The following is a 17,220-nucleotide window of genomic DNA, read 5'->3' on the forward strand; positions in this document are numbered from 1 at the left end:
TTAGAAATAAATTGTACAAAGTTACCTTTAAATCCGAAATTATCTAATGCCCTGAATAGGTACTGCCATACAATTGAGTCAAATGCTTTGACTGCGTCCAAAGATAGAATAGCAACATCTCGAAACAGGGGTTTCTTCCTGTTTTGATCTATATTCCAAGCATAATCTAGGAAATTTATAAGCTTGCGAATATTTTTTGTGGAATTTCTAGCTGCCATAAATCCTGTCTGATCAGGATGAATAATTTTATGAAGATTCTTTGAGAGTCTAGCAGAGATAATAGTCATCAAAATCTTGTAATCTGAATTGAGCACAGAGATTGGCCTGTACGATGCTGGGTCTTCCGCATTCTTGCCTTTCTTTAATATCAAAGAAATATTAGCTGCAGAAAAAAGACTTGAAATAGTGCCCTTAGCCGAGAAATATTGATTAAACAACTTTTCCAAGAGTAGCAAGAGGTCTTCACCAAGACATTTATAGAACTCTGCTGGGAGCCCATCTGGCCCTGCCGCTTTATTTGATTTAAGATTATTTATAGCATCTCTTATTTCCTCTATAGAAATGGGAGCATTAATTGACGTTAGATCATCAATATGCATTTGGGGCATCTTAATCTTAGTCCAGAATACTTCCTGATTCAACTCATTTGATTCTATTCTGGAATATAGTTGTTGATAGTAGGAGAAAAAAACCTCAGAGATTTCTCTAGATTCAATAAAGCGATCATTACCTGTCTGAATAGCAAGAATCAAATTTTTTTTCTTTCTGGTTTTAGTTAACCTTGCAAGATGTTTAGCTGAACAGCCATGGAAGCCTTTAAATTGTAAGCTAATTTTAGCTTCCTCCTCTAGTGTTCTTTTCTTTAAAAATAAGTCTCTTTCCTTCCTATTATCTAAATACTTCTTCCAATTAAGTTCTGTACAATCTGAACAATATTTTCTAAAAGAATTCCTCACTTTATTGGTGATCTGCACTTCCCATGCTCTATTTTTTCTCTTAACCAGACTCATATAAACCTGTATCTCTCCTCTAATCACCGTTTTAAACGCTTCCCAAAATATTTCAGGTTTTCCAAAATAATTCATATTATGTGAACAATATTCCTGCCAGACAGACTTCAATTTATTGATGAATCTAAGATTATCGCAAAGGTACCTTGGAAAAAAGAATCCGGGTATACGAGCCCTACTTTCAGCTATTGGAAGAGATAGTGCGATAATCGCATGGTCAGATATTATAATTTCTCCAATCTCCACCTCTAATTTCTGTACTGCTAGAATTTCAGATATTAAAAAAAAATCTATTCGGGAAAATGTTCTGTGAACTTTTGACTCACATGAAAAAGCCTGTATATCTGGGTTCCTGATCCTCCAAATATCTACCAATTTTAACATTTGACAGAATTGTTTCAAGCATTTTGCATTTCTATTATATTGTGATCTATTTTTCTTAGTTAACCTATCAAGTATCGGACATAATGTTGCATTAAAGTCCCCTCCTAAAATAATAGCTTCTGATATAAAAGGAGTTAGCCGTGCTCCTAGCTCCTCCCAAAACACTCTAGAAAAGACGTTAGGTGCATAGATATTACATAGGATGAAATTAAGACTCTTTATTTGAATTTGCATCAAAATAAACCTAGCTGTTGGATCTATTTCTACATTAAGAACCTTATATTCTAAATCTCTATGTAGAAGAATCACTACCCCACACTTTCTAGTACTCCCGGTTGTAGAGATAACTTCCCCCACCCATTTAATTCTCAATTTAGCCGCTTCTTGTTCATTAATATGTGTCTCCTGAAGAAACACAATATCGGGTTTATTCCTGGCTAATGTTTTGATAATCAATTTACGCTTGCTAGGAGAGGAGATACCCCCTACATTTCATGACAAAAATCTAATACTTTCAGTCATTAGGCGTCTTTACAGAAAAAACTGTAGCAAATATTATAGATACAATTGTGTACTGGTATGTGCGCTCGGGGGTGGGGGGTGAAAGGCGAGGGGAAAAAGAAAGAGAAGAGGGAGAAATAAAAAAAAATAAAAAAAAGGTGGGGGGGGGGGGGGGAAACATAGCAAATTCAACCTAACACTGGCATCCATGTAAAGGATGCTATTCTTTATATAGATTAGATATAGCTTCACTAGCAGTTATTATCAGTAGTTATTCAGTACCAAGGTACTTCTTAATTTCAGTAACTTCATTAAACATTAGTTTCCTCGACTAATATACACGCCGGGTATAAGAGATAGGCTTTGATACCTTTTTTAATTAATTGTGTACAGTATGGCGCCATTAATCTCCTTTTAGAGGACGTCTCAGATGAGAAATCTTGAAATAATAAAATTTTGTTATTTCCAAGAACCGGGGGATCACTTTTTTTATAAAATTTTAGCAATTCTATTTTGTCTTGGAATTTTAAAAATTTGACTATACACAATCTATTTTTTATAGTGCCATCTGGGCCTGGTCTCTTAGGGCCGAGCCTATGTGCTCTCTCAATTATAAGCGGTAGCATATGAGAGGGCATCCCTAGTGTTTGAGGTAGTGTGTAAGAAAAGAATTTTATTAAATCCTCATATTCAGCATTTTCAGGGAGACCTACTAACCTAACATTATTACGCCTGGAGCGGTCTTCAAGATCTTCCAGGCGCAACTGCATATTTTTAATTTTGGAATCTTGTTTATGTATTATAGATTCTTGTACATTCATTTGATCCTCTAAGTCAGAGATTCTGGTTTCAGCCTCATGCAACCTAGTTGCAAACTGTCTGACTTCAGTGGATAATGTAGTTATTTCCATTGATATAGTACCTAGCTCCTTTTTAATGGATTCAAATTGTGGCGAGAATAAGTCAGTTAACTTAGAGAGCAACACTTGATGATCCATTGAGACCCCAGTGGAGTCATTTAGACTATCAGTACTGGAATCAGTTATTCTATTTTTTTTATCTTTAGCTTTCACTGGCATTTTAGGCGATTTACTTTTCGCCTGAGTGCAAAATTTTTCCATTAACAAAAGCAAGAGAAAAGAGTGATACGTGAAAAAAGAAAACAACAAAAAAAGAAAAAAGAAAACATAGGACAAATAGGAGACACAGTTGTGAATAGTGTAAGGAAATAATTTACATATATTCTAACATAGGGAAGCTTGGACTGCTTCAATGTTACTCAAGGAACCTCAGTTTATGCCCATCCAGGGCGTGAATGTGTTTTTTTGTTTTGTTTTTTTTTTGTTTTTTTTAAAGTGTGGTGAACAAAACAAAAGGAAGAGCCAGTGATCTCTAAATAAATAAATCTGCCCAGTTAATTAATATGATACTACAGTATACTGAAATTCATTCCTCTCTAGGCAGAATACCACAAATTCAATTAAGCTATAGGTAGAATCATAATCTATGGGTCAATAGAAAATTCCTATATATATATTATACAATTTAAATGTGTGGTTAGCATATAAGGATCTAGCAGAATAATTTTCAGGATTAGTACAACCTTAAGTATACCAACATGGTTTTCACCAATTTATGAGCCAGAGATAAGAAACGAGAAAAAAAAAGGCTAAAACATATCCAGCAATATTTTCCTCTTTAAGCAGCCTAGAGAATACACCCTTCTAAGACAAAAAAATAATAAAGCAAGATTAAACAAAATAACTTAACAGGGCCTATAAATGCCCCATTGACGCTTTAACAGGGGAAACAGCACCAAGGAATAATTTGCATGATGAGACAATGTCTACATTCCCTTCTTTCCCTTTTGCAAATGAATAAGTCTCAATGTTGACACACAAATTATATGTAGCAAGCAACTGCGAAAAAAGTTTCACACTGAGCAGCTGGGAGAAACAACAGCTACCATTTTTAAATGCTTCTTCAAACTTGGAGCAGAATACAGTTATACCCTAGGGGGCATTATTATCCCACAGCTGCTGGAAGAAACAACAGCTACCCTTCTTAAATGATTCTTCAAACTTGGAGCAGAATACAGTTATACCCTAGGGGGCATTATTACCCCACAACGGGCATTGTGAAGAGCCCTGTGTGACAGACATCAGTCTCAGCCGCAGTACTACACCTGCTCCGCACTTCTTTTTCTGGTCAGCTCTCCACGCTGTAAAGTGTTGTAGCGGCCGGTGATTCAAACAGGCAAGGCGCTCTTTCTGTTCTGGCGGAATGCCATTTATTCGTTCCTGGCCACAGGATTTTTAAGCAGATCTTACTTTCGATACGGCACCGTAGCCCTTCAGCTTTAACAGATACGGCGGATTACAGCTCCCAACACGGCACTGCTCCCAGCACGGCACTCACATATCTCCACTCTAGAGAACAGCCTCAGTATGTTGCACTCTCCCGACTGCTGCTGGAAGGTATCCCAGCCGGGGCAATATCTTGAGACGCTAATTTAACAGCTTTAGTAGGTTGCCGCTCTGGCAAACAAGCCGAGAATTCAGCCTCTGTAGACTTCCACCTGCGCAGGCGATAGATTTAGCCCAGCTCCCTAGGGTGCAACGGCACCAACAGCGGTAGCGACGGCAGGGGGTTTGGTGAGGAAACAGGTTGCTGCTACTCCATCAAGCACGCCGTTCTCAGCGTGCTCTGGTCTCCACAGCTCCTCCCATCCGGAAGTCGTTCAACTCATTTGTTTCTGATGCCATTGTTCATTTGACTAAACTAACGGCTAAGAATTCTGGATTCGCCATCCAAGCGCGTAGGGCGCTATGGCTTAAATCCTGGTCAGCTGACGTGACTTCGAAGTCTAAATTACTCAACATTCCTTTCAAGGGGCAGACCTTATTCGGGCCTGGTTTGAAGGAAATTATTGCTGACATTACTGGAGGTAAGGGTCACACCCTTCCTCAGGACAGGGCCAAAGCAAAGGCCAAACAGTCTAATTTTCGTGCCTTTCGAAATTTCAAGGCAGGTGCAGCATCAACTTCCTCCGCTTCAAAACAAGAGGGAACTTTTGCTCAATCTAAGCAGGCCTGGAAACCTAACCAGTCCTGGAACAAAGGCAAGCAGACCAGAAAGCCTGCTGCTGCCTCTAAGACAGAATGAAGGAACGGCCCCCTATCCGGCGACGGATCTAGTAGGGGGTAGACTTTCTCTCTTCGCCCAGGCATGGGCAAGAGATGTTCAGGATCCCTGGGCGTTGGAGATCATATCTCAGGGATATCTTCTGGACTTCAAAGCTTCCCCTCCACAAGGGAGATTTCATCTTTCAAGGCTATCTGCAAATCAGATAAAGAAAGAGGCATTCCTACGCTTTGTGCAAGACCTCCTAGTTATGGGAGTGATCCATCCAGTTCCACGGACGGAACAAGGACAGGGTTTTTATTCAAATCTGTTTGTGGTTCCCAAAAAAGAGGGATCCTTCAGACCAATTTTGGATCTAAAGATCTTAAACAAATTCCTCAGAGTTCCATCTTTCAAAATGGAAACTATTCGGACCATCCTACCCATGATCCAAGAAGGTCAGTACATGACCACAGTGGACTTAAAGGATGCCTACCTTCACATACCGATTCACAAAGATCATCATCGCTTTCTAAGGTTTGCCTTTCTAGACAGGCATTACCAATTTGTAGCTCTTCCCTTCGGGTTGGCTACAGCCCCGAGAATCTTTACAAAGGTTCTGGGCTCACTTCTGGCGGTTCTAAGACCGCGAGGCATAGCGGTGGCTCCGTATCTAGACGACATCCTGATACAGGCGTCAAGCTTTCAAGTTGCCAAGTCTCATACAGAGATAGTTCTGGCATTTCTGAGGTCGCACGGGTGGAAAGTGAACGAGGAAAAGAGTTCTCTATCCCCACTCACAAGAGTCTCCTTCTTAGGGACTCTTATAGATTCTGTAGAAATGAAAGTTTACCTGACGGAGTCCAGGTTATCAAAACTTCTAAATGCTTGCCGTGTTCTTCACTCCATTCCGCGCCCTTCGGTAGCTCAGTGTATGGAGGTAATCAGCTTAATGGTAGCGGCAATGGACATAGTGCCATTTGCGCGCCTTCATCTCAGACCGCTGCAATTATGCATGCTGAGTCAGTGGAATGGGGATTAAATATTCTGGAGTTAAGAGCGATATTCAATGCTCTTCTGGCTTGGCCTCAGTTAGCAACACTGAGGTTCATCAGATTTCAGTCGGACAACATCACGACTGTGGCTTACATCAACCATCAAGGGGGAACCAGGAGTTCCCTAGCGATGTTAGAAGTCTCAAAAATAATTCGCTGGGCAGAGTACCACTCTTGCCACCTGTCAGCAATCCATATCCCAGGCGTGGAGAACTGGGAGGCGGATTTTCTAAGTCGTCAGACTTTCCATCCGGGGGAGTGGGAACTCCATCCGGAGGTGTTTGCTCAGTTGATTCATCGTTGGGGCAAACCAGAGTTGGATCTCATGGCGTCTCACCAGAACGCCAAGCTTCCTTGTTACGGATCCAGGTCCAGGGACCCAGAAGCGACGCTGATAGATGCGCTAGCAGCGCCTTGGTTCTTCAACCTGGCTTATGTGTTTCCACCGTTTCCTCTGCTCCCTCGACTGATTGCCAAAATCAAACAGCAGAGAGCATCGGTGATTCTGATAGCACCTGCGTGGCCACGCAGGACTTGGTATGCAGACCTAGTGGACATGTCATCCTTTCCACCATGGACTCTGCCTCTAAGACAGGACCTTCTGATACAAGGTCCTTTCAATCATCCAAATCTAATTTCTCTGAGACTGACTGCATGGAGATTGAACGCTTGATTCTATCAAAGCGTGGCTTCTCCGAGTCAGTCATTGATACTTTAATACAGGCACGAAAGCCTGTTACCAGGAAAATCTACCACAAGATATGGAGTAAATATCTTTATTGGTGTGAATCCAAGACTTACTCATGGAGTAAAGTTAGGATTCCTAGAATATTGTCTTTTCTCCAAGAGGGCTTGGACAAAGGATTATCAGCTAGTTCCTTAAAGGGACAGATTTCTGCTCTGTCTATTCTTTTGCACAAGCGTCTGGCAGAGGTTCCAGACGTCCAGGCATTTTGCCAGGCTTTGGTTAGATTTAAGCCTGTGTTTAAACCTGTTGCTCCCCCGTGGAGCTTAAACTTGGTTCTTAAGGTTCTTCAAGGAGTTCCGTTTGAACCCCTTCATTCCATTGATATTAAACTTTTATCTTGGAAAGTTCTGTTTTTGATGGCTATTTCCTCGGCTCGGAGAGTCTCTGAGCTATCTGCCTTACAATGTGATTCTCCCTATCTGATTTTTCATGCAGATAAGGTAGTTCTGCGTACCAAACCTGGGTTTTTACCTAAGGTGGTTTCTAACAAGAATATCAATTAACAGATTGTTGTTCCATCGTTGTGCCCTAATCCTTCTTCAAAGAAGGAAAGTCTTTTACATAATCTGGACGTAGTCCGTGCCTTGAAGTTTTACTTACAAGCTACTAAGGATTTTCGTCAAACATCTTTCCTGTTTGTCGTTTACTCTGGACAGAGAAGAGGTCAAAAAGCTTCGGCAACCTCTCTTTCCTTTTGGCTTCGGAGCGTAATAAGCCTAGCCTATGAGACTGCTGGACAGCAGCCCCCTGAAAGGATTACAGCTCATTCTACTAGAGCTGTGGCTTCCACCTGGGCCTTTAAAAATGAGGCCTCTGTTGAACAGATTTGCAAGGCTGCGACTTGGTCTTTGCTTCACACTTTTTCAAAATTTTACAAATTTGATACTTTTGCTTCTTCGGAGGCTGTGTTTGGGAGAAAGGTTCTTCAGGCAGTGGTTCCTTCCGCTTAATCCTGCCTTGTCCCTCCCATCATCCGTGTACTTTAGCTTTGGTATTGGTATCCCACAAGTAATGGATGATCCGTGGACTGGATACACTTAACAAGAGAAAACATAATTTATGCTTACCTGATAAATTTATTTCTCTTGTAGTGTATCCAGTCCACGGCCCGCCCTGTCCTTTTAAGGCAGGTCTAAATTTTAATGAAACTACAGTCACCACTGCACCCTATGGTTTCTCCTTTCTCTGTTTGTTTTCGGTCGAATGACTGGATATGACAGTTAGGGGAGGAGCTATATAGCAGCTCTGCTGTGGGTGATCCTCTTGCAACTTCCTGTTGGGAAGGAGAATATCCCACAAGTAATGGATGATCTGTGGACTGGATACACTACAAGAGAAATAAATTTATCAGGTAAGCATAAATTATGTTTTTTAGGGACAGTACAATAAATGAAACAAACGGATTGGATAAAACATGACAGTTTAAACATCTATCCAATTTACTGTTATCAATTTTAATTAATTTTCTTGGTATCCTTTGTTACCGAGTAATCCTAGGTGAACTCACAAGTGTGTACATGTCTTTACCAAACTGGCAGCATTCATTGCAACAATGTTTAAACCAATGTTATACATTATTGCAAATTCTGCTGTCGTAGACTGTTAAATACATGTACATGCCCCTAATAACCTTTGCATAACAAACTACTGTTCATTAATCATTTCTTTTTTTATGCTTTATTTAAAATAATTAAACAACATTACATTTATAAATAAAGCCATACAAGTATAGAATTTGTGAAGCTTACAGGAGTGTTTTTGTTTCTTATCTATCTAAAGCTTCAGTGTTGCTTTATCTGTTTTGTTGTCTCTTGAAGTTTAACAAGTTATTGTAGGACTCATAAAACAGAAAACACTGCCAAATGATTATCAGCAGCCTAAGTGTTAAATATTGTAAATATTGAAAAACAGTAGCAAGATAATGAACAAACCCTGGAAAGATTCTAATTACATTACAAATAACAAAAATATTCTTCCTTTGGCTCCAGATACACCTCCTCCTCCTCCATATAATGCACCTGATATCAATGAAAACCAGAATACACACCCTGTGGACTCACCTTCATGCCAGTTAGTGTTATCGGCACTTAACAGAGGTAGGTATAACTGGACTAAGAATACTCTTTTATATTTGACATTTTCAAGAAGAGGGTTGATGACTCAAGGAAATTGTAGACCATAAAAAAAGAGGATAAATGTGTTTAGACTGTGACTCATAGAATTCCATTATAGGTTAGTAACTGTGAAATTGTAATTAACCCTTGATTAATATGCAATGTGGTGTTCCTTGACAATTCTTGTGAACTAGGAAGTCGTAGCTCCTTAAATGTTTACTTGTTTTTTTTATTTATTATTATTACATATATATGTATATTCCTATCCTGACCCCCAAAATATGTGTGGCTGTCTCCTCTAAGTATTCTGGCTCCTGAGTTTAGATAATCAACTTCTGAAGTATTTGCAGTGAGTTAAACATCTCTTATATTATGCTTAAAGGAAGAGACACTCACAATGTTAACAGTGGTTAATATATTCAGTGATATAAGGTAAAACGTTGCAACTGTATTTACATCAGAAGCAAAATTAGATTGAATTGAGCAAATTTATTATAGGTTACCAATATATTTGTGGGACAGTATAAATTGTTAGTATCCAAAGCTCAGCTGTGGACATTGTTTAGAAAGCCGCTGTGCACCCATTAAAGTGAATGTAAATTTTGATGCTAAAGTGCCCGGTTTTTAAAAATTCAATTAAAAACAGGGGCACTCTAATTCATCAAAATTTACATTTCACTGTTGTGAAAAAATACTTACCTTTTAAACTTGACAGCCGATCCAGCTTCCTCCACTCGTCGCAAAGCCTCTTCCTGGGTCTAAAATGAGGAATCTGGCTTCCTCCAATCACGGCGTTGAATCAGACCCTGATTCCCCTGGGGGGGAACCCGTGATTGGAGGATGATCTATCCATCATTTCTGACGTCAGAAATGGCTTGCAACGACTGGAGGAAGCTGGAGCTGCTGTCAAGTTTAAAAGGTAAGTTTTTTTTTCACAACAGGAGTGAAATGTAAATTTTGAAGAATTAACCCATTGAGTGCTAATGCCGGCTCTGAGCCGTCACAAATTGTCTCAGACAGGTGCTAATGACAGCTCAGAGCCGTCACTAGCACTCTCCCACTTTGAGGGAGATCTGGGGGCTCCCACCAGCTCCTACCCCGGCGATCTGACCTCCATAGTGACAGGCATCGCCGGGGCTTCACGTTATGCACAGTGACGTCACGCGTAATGACGTGATGATGTTACCACGCAACTTTATTTAACATGAATTATAGGAGCAGGGGGCATGTTGCTTAGAAGCCTGTATCTCAGGCATCTAAGCAGCTACAGACCCCTAAGACCCACCGTTGGAAAGGTAATCGCCTAACCTTTCCACCAGTGTAAGTCTTGTGGATCTGGAAAAAAAAAAAAAAAAAGTTTAAAAAAAAAAATATTTTAAAAAATATAAAATAAAAAACTCCCTTAAAAAACATTAGCACCCAGGTGGGAAAGTGCTTAGCACTCAAAGGGTTAAAGTGCCCCTGTTTTTAATCAAATTTTTAAAAAACGGGCACTTTAGCATCAAAATGTACATTCACTTTAAAGGGACACTGAACTCAAATTGTTTCAGATAGAGCATGCAATTTTAAGCAACTTTGTAATTTACTCCTGTTATCAATTTTTCTTCGTTCTCTTGCTATCTTTATTTGAAAAAGAATTCATTTAAGCTTTTTTTTGGTTCAGACCTCTGGACAGCACTTTTTATTGGTGGATGAATTTATCCACCAATGATCAAGAACAACCCAGGTTGTTCACCAAAAATGGGCCTGCATCTAAACTTACATTCTTGCATTTCAAATAAAGATACCAAGAGAAGAAAATTTGATAATAGGAGTAAATTTGAAAGTTGCTTAAAATTTCATGCTCTATCTGAATCACAAAAGAAAAAATTTGGGTTCAGTGTCCCTTTAAGTGAACAAATAAACACAATACATTAGCAGCACTAATAAGTCAAAATAGACATTTAGTTAATCTCTCCAGATCTTACATCACAATACAAAGGTTCTGGAAATCGTGCCCTTAGTTTACCAGTTAGTACAACTATATCATGAATAGCAGATTTTTTTTTTTTAAATTAAAACACATTAGAATTTTAAATATACTCTTTTAGGTGAACATACAGTATGGCTACAATATTATTTCAATTGGCTTATAGGGGTAGATTTATCAAGCAGAGGATGCTGCAATCTACCCCCGAAGTTTTAAGTCCATCTGAAACTTAACTCATCCAACACCTCTGAGGTGCGGACAGCAATCATACCCATCAGATACAATTGTGAGGATTGACACCCCCTGCTAGCGGCCGATTGGCTGTGAATGTGCAGAGGGGGCATTGCACAAGCATTTTCCCCATGCTGTCGGCATGTCCGCCCAACATTTGATAAATCTACCCCAGAGGGTCAAGTATTGCTACTGTACTGGTAAACTGCTAGACAGAAAGAAAGAACTATGACAGTTTAAAATACCATCTTTTAAATGCAGCAAAAATAAGCTGTTTTTTATGTCCATTTAAGACATCTACTATAGAGACATTAACCCCTTAAGGACAGCAATATACCCTGTAAATCGTTGGTTGTTAAGGGCTTGTCTGGGTGTAATAGTGCAGGTCTTGTCGCGAGCGGCAAGACAGTGCTATTAGACTCGCTTTCCCTTCTGCAGGATTGCTAAAATAGCACAGTGTCGCTGCTGGCAAAAACACACAATACCAGTGACATACAGGGTACGTCACCAGTCGTAAAGGGGTTAAACTGCTGGGTACAATTACATTAGCACGGCTACTGTACTATTGTTTCCTTACTGTACCTGCACTTCTCTTTAAATCCATTCTCTTATTTTGCCTCATTACGGAATCCAATTGGTAAAACTCTGCATCTTTTCACTGGGTGCCGCCATCTTGTAGCGCACATATTGCTGCATCCTGTGATAGGAGCAGTGCACTCTCACAAATCTGTGATGTTACTGACTTTTTAAACAGCTGTACCTTTCACTTTAGTTTAGCTCACATACTAGAGAGCAGAAGTGTTACATTGTTGCAGTATTTTGCACAGCTTAAAAGTTAAAGGGACAGTCTAGTCAGAATTAAACTATAATGCTTCAGATAGAGCATGCCGTTTTTAAACAACTTTTTATTTGCTTTTATCATCATATTTGCTTTGTTCTCTTGGTATTCTTAATTGAAAGCTAAACCTTGGTAGGCTCATATGCTAATTTCTAAGCCCTCTTATCTCAGTGCATTTTGACAGTTTTTCACATCTAGGCAGAGCTAGTTCATGTGTACCATAAAGATAACATTGTGCTCACTCACGTGGAGTTATTTATGAGTCAGCACTGATTGGCTAAAATGCAAGTCTGTCACAAGAAATTAAATAAGGGGGCAGTCTGCGGAGGCTTAGATACAAGGTAATCACAGAGCTAAAAAGTATATTAATATAACTGTGTTATTTTATGCAAAACTGGGGAATGGGTAATAAAGGGATTATTTATCTTTTTAAACAATAGCATTTCTGGAGTAGACTGTCCCTTTAAATAACAAATATAAGCTCCAAGATGGCGGCACTCAGTGTGAAGATGCAGAACTTCCCTAATACTTGTAAGGGATTAAAGCTGCAGCCACATAAGAAAAAAATACCACAGCGAGTAGTAACCATTCAGTAACCATTCTATTGTAGTTGTACTATTCAGTTTAATGTCCCTTTAAATTTAACAAGAAAACATCTGTCACTGATCAAGAAATACAGAGGTACTGATTTAAAGTAAGATGGTAGTTAACTTAGAAAAGCATTTTGCAAACTAATGGGCAGCTCAGTGAATTTATGTGTTTCCGTTTGCTGACAAAATCCATGTTTCTGTAAAATGGATAGGAAACCCATTTTTTTTTCTTTCATGATTTAGATAGAGCATGCAATTTTAAGCAACTTTCTAATTTACTCCTATTATCAAATTTATTCATTTTCTTGGTATCTTTATTTGAAAAGGCAAGAATGTAAGCTTAGGAGCCGGACCATTTTTGGTTAAGCACCTGCTGATTGGTGTCTAAATGTATCCACCATTCAGCAAGCACAAACCAGGGTGCTGAACCAAAAAATGCTCCGGCTCCTAAGCTTACATTCCAGCTTTTTCAAATAAAGATACCAAGAGAAGGAAGAAAAAAATGATACTAGGATTAAATTAGAAAGTTGCTTAAAATTGCATGCTCTATCTAAATCATGAAAGAAAAAGAAAAAAATGGGTTTCCTATCTCTTTAAGTTTACATTATAGTATGTTTTTTACTAAGGTTTCACTGTGCATATGTAACTCTCTGGTTGATAGTAATGCACATACAATTTTCACTTTTTTTTAGAAATAAATGCGTCTATTAGAGGCGTTAAAACAAAAAAATATTATGCATATGTGCTCAGCTTATTTAAATGAACAAAATTATTTGGAAGCTGGATGCAATTTGAATGTGTGCCAAAAAAATATGTTTTTTTATTTTTTCTCAGAGTTTCGGCCTGTTTGCTATGAAGAGCCTTTGCACTGGTGCTCTGTGGCTTACTATGAACTTAACAATCGGGTGGGAGAGACTTTCCAGGCTTCATCCCGCAGTGTGCTCATTGATGGATTCACAGATCCCTCCAATAACAAGAATCGATTCTGCCTAGGGCTTCTTTCTAATGTGAACAGGAACTCTACCATAGAAAACACACGTCGGCATATTGGAAAAGGTAAAATCAACATTGAGAAACTTATTTTACAGAAATAACAAATTATGAATTACTAAAAGATCTTAGACAATAGTGGAGCCTTGTTTTTTTACCAAGGCTAGCAATTATGTCAGTACAGAAAAAGAATTAATTATGTCACAGCTGTATGCTATGCGCTGGCCTGTAGGGTGTTTTCTGACTTCCCGGTCTAATTAATTAATTAAATAATTAACTTTATTTACACAAGTGTACTAAAAAAATAATAAAAATAAATAAATATCCCACTGCACTAAAAGTCGAACATTACTAAACTATTTTATACTATATATTTAAATATTTTTATAACTATAACATCCTATTCCAAAAACATGGGCATTAATATGGAGTTGTCCCCCATAACAGCTGCACCTCTTCTGGGAAGTCTTTCATCAAGATTTTGTAGTGTGTCTTTGGGAATTTCTGCCCATTGAGCCAAAAGAAAATTTTTGTGGTCAGGCACAGTTGTAGTACAATAGAATGAGAGCAACTCTAATCCTATTGGCTGATTGAACTCTTTCAGCCAATAGGAATGCAAGGGACACCATCTTGGATAACGTCACTTGCATTGAAGTTCCAGTTTATGGCGGCGACCATATGAAGAGGATGCTCCGCGCCGGAAGTCTTCAGGATGGACCCGCTCCACGCCGGATGGATGAAGATAGAAGATGCCATCTGGATGAAGACTTCTTGCTGCCTGGATGAGGACTTTGTGGCCTGAATGAAGATCAAAGAGGCCGCCTGGATGAAGTCTTCTTGCCGCATGTAAGATGACTTCGCCAGCTGGATGGATCCTTCAAGCGGGACTTCAAGAACTGTAAGTGGGGGTTAGTGTTAGTTTTTTTTTTAAGGGTTTTTGGGTGGGTTTTATTTTAAGTTTAGGGTCTGTGCATGTAAAAGAGCTAAATGCCCTTTTAAGGGCAATGCCCATACAAATTCCCTTTTAAGGGCAATGGGGAGCTTGTTTTTTTTTAGATAGTTATTTTTTTTGGGGGGTTGGTTTTTTGAGGTAGTGGGTTTTACTGTTTACTGTTTGTATTTTTTTTACAGGTAAAAGAGCTGATTCTTTGGGGCAATGCTCCACAAAAGGCCCTTTTGTTTTTTATTTTGGGGGGGCTTTTTTATTTTGATAGGGCTATTAGATTAGGTGTAATTCTTTTTTATTTTTGATAATTTGTTTCTTATTTTTTGTAATTTAGTGTTTGTTTTTTATATAATTTAGTTATTTTTATTTTTAGTAATTTTATTTAGTGTTTATTTTTTGTAATTTTAGGTTTTAGTGTAAGGCAGCTTAGGTTTTATTTCACAGGTAAGTTTGTATTTATTTTAACTAGGTAGTTATTAAATAGTTAATAACTATTTACTAACTAGTCTACCTAGTTAAAATAAATACAAACTTACCTGTGAAATAAAAATAAAACCTAAGCTAGCTACAGTATAACTATTAATTATATTGTAGCTAGCTTAGCTTTTATTTCACAGGTAAGTATGTAGTTAGTTTTAAATAGATATTATTTAGTTAATAATTGTAACTTTAGTTTCACTCTATTTTAATTGTGTTAAAGTTAGGGGGGTTTAGGTTTAGGGGATAATATAGTTTACTTTAGCTTGTTGCTATGTGGGGGGCTGGCGGTTTAGGGGTTAAAAGGTTTATTTAGTTAAAAATTGTAAATTTAATTTAGCTATATTTTTATTATGTTAAAGTTAGTGGGTGTTAGGGTTAGGCTTAGGGTTATGTTAGGGTTAGGTTTATGGGTTAATGGATTTATTTAGTGGTAGTGATGTGGGAGGCCAGAGGTTTAGGGGTTAATAACTTTAGTATAGTGGCGGCGACATCGGGAGCGGCAGATTAGGGGTTAATAGTTTTAGGTAGGTGGCGGCAATGTTGGGGCAGCAGATTAGGGGTTAATAATATGTAGGTGGTGGCGATGTTGGGGGCGGCAGATTTGGGGTTAATAACATTATGTAGGTGGCGGCGATGTTGGGGGCGGCAGATTAGGGGTTAATAACTGTATGTATGAAGCTGTTTTTTGGTTAGTTTTTCCAGCTTTTCCAATATTTTTTTTTCCCTCCTCGCTGATTGAAAGTTTTTTATTGCGAGTTTTTGGTTCAAAGTATGCTCCAAGTTTTATCTTTCTGTAGTAGATGCTGCAGTAGTGCTGTAGGGTAACCCCTCTCAAGGGTGGTAGTATATGGGATTAAATGTAGAATGTGAGCCTGCGCTCCTATGTGTATGATTGGAAAAAGGCTGTTACAGACAAATATGATATGATTTAAAATTACCCCTAGTGGGAGATTCTATATTGTATCTAGAAATGTAGATGAAAGATAGTGAGAAGCGCCAGTACAATCCAAAAAAAACCCAATGTTTGTTGCAGACGCCACAGACACTGGCGGTCTTTTCAAAGGCTAAAGCTGTTCTTTTGCTTCACCAACTGGTAAAATTTGTTCCGGACCTGGATTGAACTGGGACTAAGTGAATTGACAACACAGATAAGTTGCTGCTAAACACAAATGACATTATGTGTGCCGACTACTATCTTGGGAAATATGTCAAAGAATTTGATATTTCTCTACGCTATGCCGCAATGTGGAGGGTCGTATAATTTGTGACCTGCTTTTGTAGAGACTGCTAATTCATACATCTACGGATGATTGTGACTTTACTTATGTCTACATATCTGGTGTTTAGCAATATTGTAACAGCAAAACTCTAAATGACTACTGTATCTGTTTATATTGTAGCCTGATGTATGCACAGTCAATCGTTGCAACCTAAAAGGTATCACGCTCCACTTAGATCCCTATATCGAACCTGCCCAGGTTCTTTCCTCCCTGATTGTTTACACAGGGGGGTCCTGTGTGCAGCTGGGGTGTAGTGATAGCGAAGTACCGCATAAGGTTTGGCTACTTTCCTAAGTTATGTCTATAAACTATAACTGTACTAGATCATGGGTTTGTCAGTCACGTGACTTAGCAATGTGATTGTATTATTGTACTGCATTTTATTTTGTGTACATATTAATTTACGACTTATGAGATAGATGTATATATCCCACACTTGACCTTTTTCTTGGACATCTCGATAATGAGACAGTAATAAATATCTTTATAGAGTGCTTGATTATAATGTACCATTCTTTCTTCTTGTAGTCTTACATTTTAAATATTTTTTATAGGGTCTGCACCACTAGCATTGCTCTTGGTATATTAATTATTTACCCATTTAGATTCTCATATATATCGACCATTTGTCCTCTATATCCTATATTATATATATATTTATATATATATATCTGTCTATATCTATCTATATATATATATATATATATAGGAACATTTATTTAAAAATAATTAGAACATATTTCCTTATGTGAAGAACATTGGAATGTGGAATGTGAAATATTTACAGTAAATACACAGTTAAACACTTTGTTAAATATAAATATTGCATAATTATGTTTTTTCATGTTTTCAACTGCATGACTGCCAAGGGCTCCATATGTTTATACATATGTATTTATGTATTTATTAATGTATATATGTCCGTAAATACATATAAACATGCATATATATTTATATCTAT

General features: G+C 38.2%; 1 protein-coding gene across 1 annotated transcript in view; it reads left to right on the forward strand.

The window, feature by feature from the left end:
• Positions 1 to 17,220, forward strand: part of SMAD9 (SMAD family member 9) — a 144,498-nt gene that overhangs the window by 120,949 nt on the left and 6,329 nt on the right. The window contains exons 4-5 of the mRNA XM_053708436.1: positions 8,810 to 8,917; positions 13,398 to 13,619. Of these exons, the coding sequence (XP_053564411.1) occupies positions 8,810 to 8,917; positions 13,398 to 13,619 (330 nt within the window). The remainder of the gene's footprint in view (positions 1 to 8,809; positions 8,918 to 13,397; positions 13,620 to 17,220) is intronic.

The sequence above is a fragment of the Bombina bombina genome, chromosome 3 (genome assembly GCF_027579735.1).
Source record: "Bombina bombina isolate aBomBom1 chromosome 3, aBomBom1.pri, whole genome shotgun sequence".
In the NCBI taxonomy this organism is placed as follows: Eukaryota; Metazoa; Chordata; class Amphibia; order Anura; family Bombinatoridae; genus Bombina; species Bombina bombina.